General features: G+C 45.1%; 1 protein-coding gene across 1 annotated transcript; it reads left to right on the top strand.

Moving 5' to 3' along the window:
- Positions 1-927: 927 nt before the first annotated feature.
- On the top strand, positions 928-1719 carry LOC112452618 (T-box protein 2-like; the record flags this gene model as incomplete). Its single annotated transcript, XM_025012910.1, has 1 exon — positions 928-1719. A coding segment is annotated over one exon (792 nt), but the record flags the coding sequence as incomplete, so codon positions are not given.
- Between the last annotated feature and the right edge of the window lie 964 nt (positions 1720-2683).

Here is a 2683-nt window from a genome sequence, read left to right as displayed (position 1 = left end):
CACATATTTTTATCGGGGTCTAAATATCGCTAATATATATCACTAATGTAAAATGTACATAATAGAAGCTAGTTGTTACCATTTGTACACACATTAATCTAATAATTTCCTCGTCTGAACGTAGTTGGAATATTATCGAATCATTAGAGAATCTTAATATCTTGAGTTCGACTGATCGAAATTCAGCGGAAAGGCAAATATATATAATATATGAGAAGCTTGAAGAAGTGCAGGGTGTCTACTGAGATTACCCGGAAAAGGAACAGACAGTATCTGAACATTTTTAATCCTTTAGGGGCCTGTGTACATAATTATGCACAAAAAAAAAATAAAAATAAAAACTTATCAGGGACGTCTTTTAAGACTACCTTATAAATTATAACATTTTACTCCAACGGGATTGATATGTGGCCCTTAAAGGGTTAAAGAAAAAGAAAGTTACGATTAATGGATTAACAACGCGTAATAAGTTAATATTTATTTTAACTGGCTCAGTAGATTAGTGTGATTATGGCATTTAAAATTATCACGTGGACGTTATTTGTTTACTTTATATATTACTTTTTGTGAATCGCGGCAGAAAGGACAAAAGGTTCATGGACACATAGTTGTGTCATGTGTTGGCGCCGAACGACCGACGACACATATAGTTCGCCTAGTTTCGGCGGATTGCACTGATCCCGTTTTGTGGTAGGTCACTGGTAGGCGAGAACCGGTCGTCCCAGTTTTATTCTACAACTGCACGTGATTTCGACGTTCGTTCTGACCATTTTCGTGTTTGCCTTATACCTTACACCGACGGTGTTGGAAGAGAAACGTCGATCATCGGAGGTGTTTCTTCAGGATCCAAACAACGCATTGATGCTCCTGGAACTGAATATGCAACTGGCATCGCCACTCTTCGCGCAGTCATCGATCGCTCTATAACGCGAATTAGGTGAGAAGATGCATTCAAGCGAATGGGTATTTCAACCCCCACTGCTGCGCGGAGTCAACGTGGAGCTGCTTAATCGAAACCTCTGGCAGCAATTTTACGAGAATAATACATCAGAAATGATAATTACCAAGAGCGGTCGGTGCATGTTCCCGTCCGTTCAAATAAACGTAAACGGTTTGGAGAAACGTGAGAATTATTATGTCCTCATGAAGATAGCACCGGCCTCCGATCGCCGCCACAAGTACTGTGGATACCAGAACGGGGGCGAGAACAGCAATATGGGTGGCTGGAGTTTCGTGGGGTCGGCAGAACCGCAACAGCCCTGTGGCTATAGGATTTATAAGCATCCCAAGAGTCCGGCAACAGGGAGCCACTGGATGGACAATCCGATCAGTTTCAATAAATTGAAGCTCACGTACAACATCAACGACCCCAATAATAACGTGGTATTAACATCGATGCACAAATACGTTTCTAGGATCTGGATAGTTCGTTGCTTCGATGCGAAGAACTACAACGAGCTCTTTACTCATTCAACCGCGTTGTTCGCTTTTAAGGAGACGGAATTTATCGCGGTGACGGCATACCAAAACGAGAACATTACTAAGTTGAAAATCAATAACAATCCATTCGCGAAGGGTTTTCGCGAGATGGGTCAGTCACGGTTCAAGCGAAAGCATCATTCGATCGATCATCAGACCCAATCGTATTCCAGTCTCGAAGGGGTCCCATTGACCTACGACTCCGAATCGAATCAGCCGAACGACCCCCCCCCCCTTTAAGGGTTCCAAGCCCATTAAAGCATGCGATTATCTTTTACTTTAGCCGGGGAGTCGAAGTTGGCCGGCCTTGCAACGTGGGAGAAGCGGACGCGAATCCCGCCACCGTTGCGAGTCGATCCCCGGCGCCGGGCATGCTTGAAACGCAGTGCCCGTGCACTGCGTTTGACATATGGATATCCATTCACGAAATAATTAATTACTATTTATTTCTATTTTAATTTGACACGGCTACTGGGGGCAAGTCTCGTCGAGACCGTGGACATGTTCGGACGTGTTTTGTCCTGAATAATTTTTGAAGATTGCTGATTCAATCAGCGCCGAGTTTGGATTGAATCGTTTGAGTCTGTATTTATTATATTCGACTTGTTCTTGGCCGTTATGTGATCTTGAGGAAGATTAGGTGCCATAAAATTTACAAATAAGAAGAAGAAGAAGGAAGAATAAGGCTATTGAGGGCCACGGCTACTCGTGGCATGAGTCTCGTGCGTCAACAGGCGTAATTGTTTCTATACCCGATAACTAGCGCCTACTCTCGAGGAGCCAGCTACGGAGTCACTGGGTGTCTCCGCACTAACCGAGTCATCAATCTCGCATCGTGCGTGCAGTGCCCGGACCATCCGAGAACCCGGGCGTGAAGATTTATTCTTAACTTCTTCTTATTTACCACGTGTTGTGGAGCAAACGGATTGACAGCCGAGAGCTTTCCAGATAACCGTGCTTTTCTTTGGCTCCGCAACTCACCAGCGATACTCAGGCCCGTATCACTACAGGCTCTTAGAGGCGCAGTCTATTCGCCATTGACGCCACTTGGTTACTGCAGAACGCGCTGGCCAGCCGACATCAGATCTTGCGACCGAGCCGTACTGAATCGGAACAGCCCCATTGCAGCGGTTCAGCGAGACCACTGGAGGTGTTGCAGCGCATGACTTGACTAGGAGAGGCTATATATTCGCATCACCAGACC

This window comes from Temnothorax curvispinosus, unplaced genomic scaffold (genome assembly GCF_003070985.1).
Source record: "Temnothorax curvispinosus isolate PA1 unplaced genomic scaffold, ASM307098v1 QBEX01003531.1, whole genome shotgun sequence".
Taxonomy (NCBI): Eukaryota; Metazoa; Arthropoda; class Insecta; order Hymenoptera; family Formicidae; genus Temnothorax; species Temnothorax curvispinosus.
Note: the sequence above shows the minus strand (reverse complement) of the source record. Positions and strands in the feature narration are given on the sequence as shown.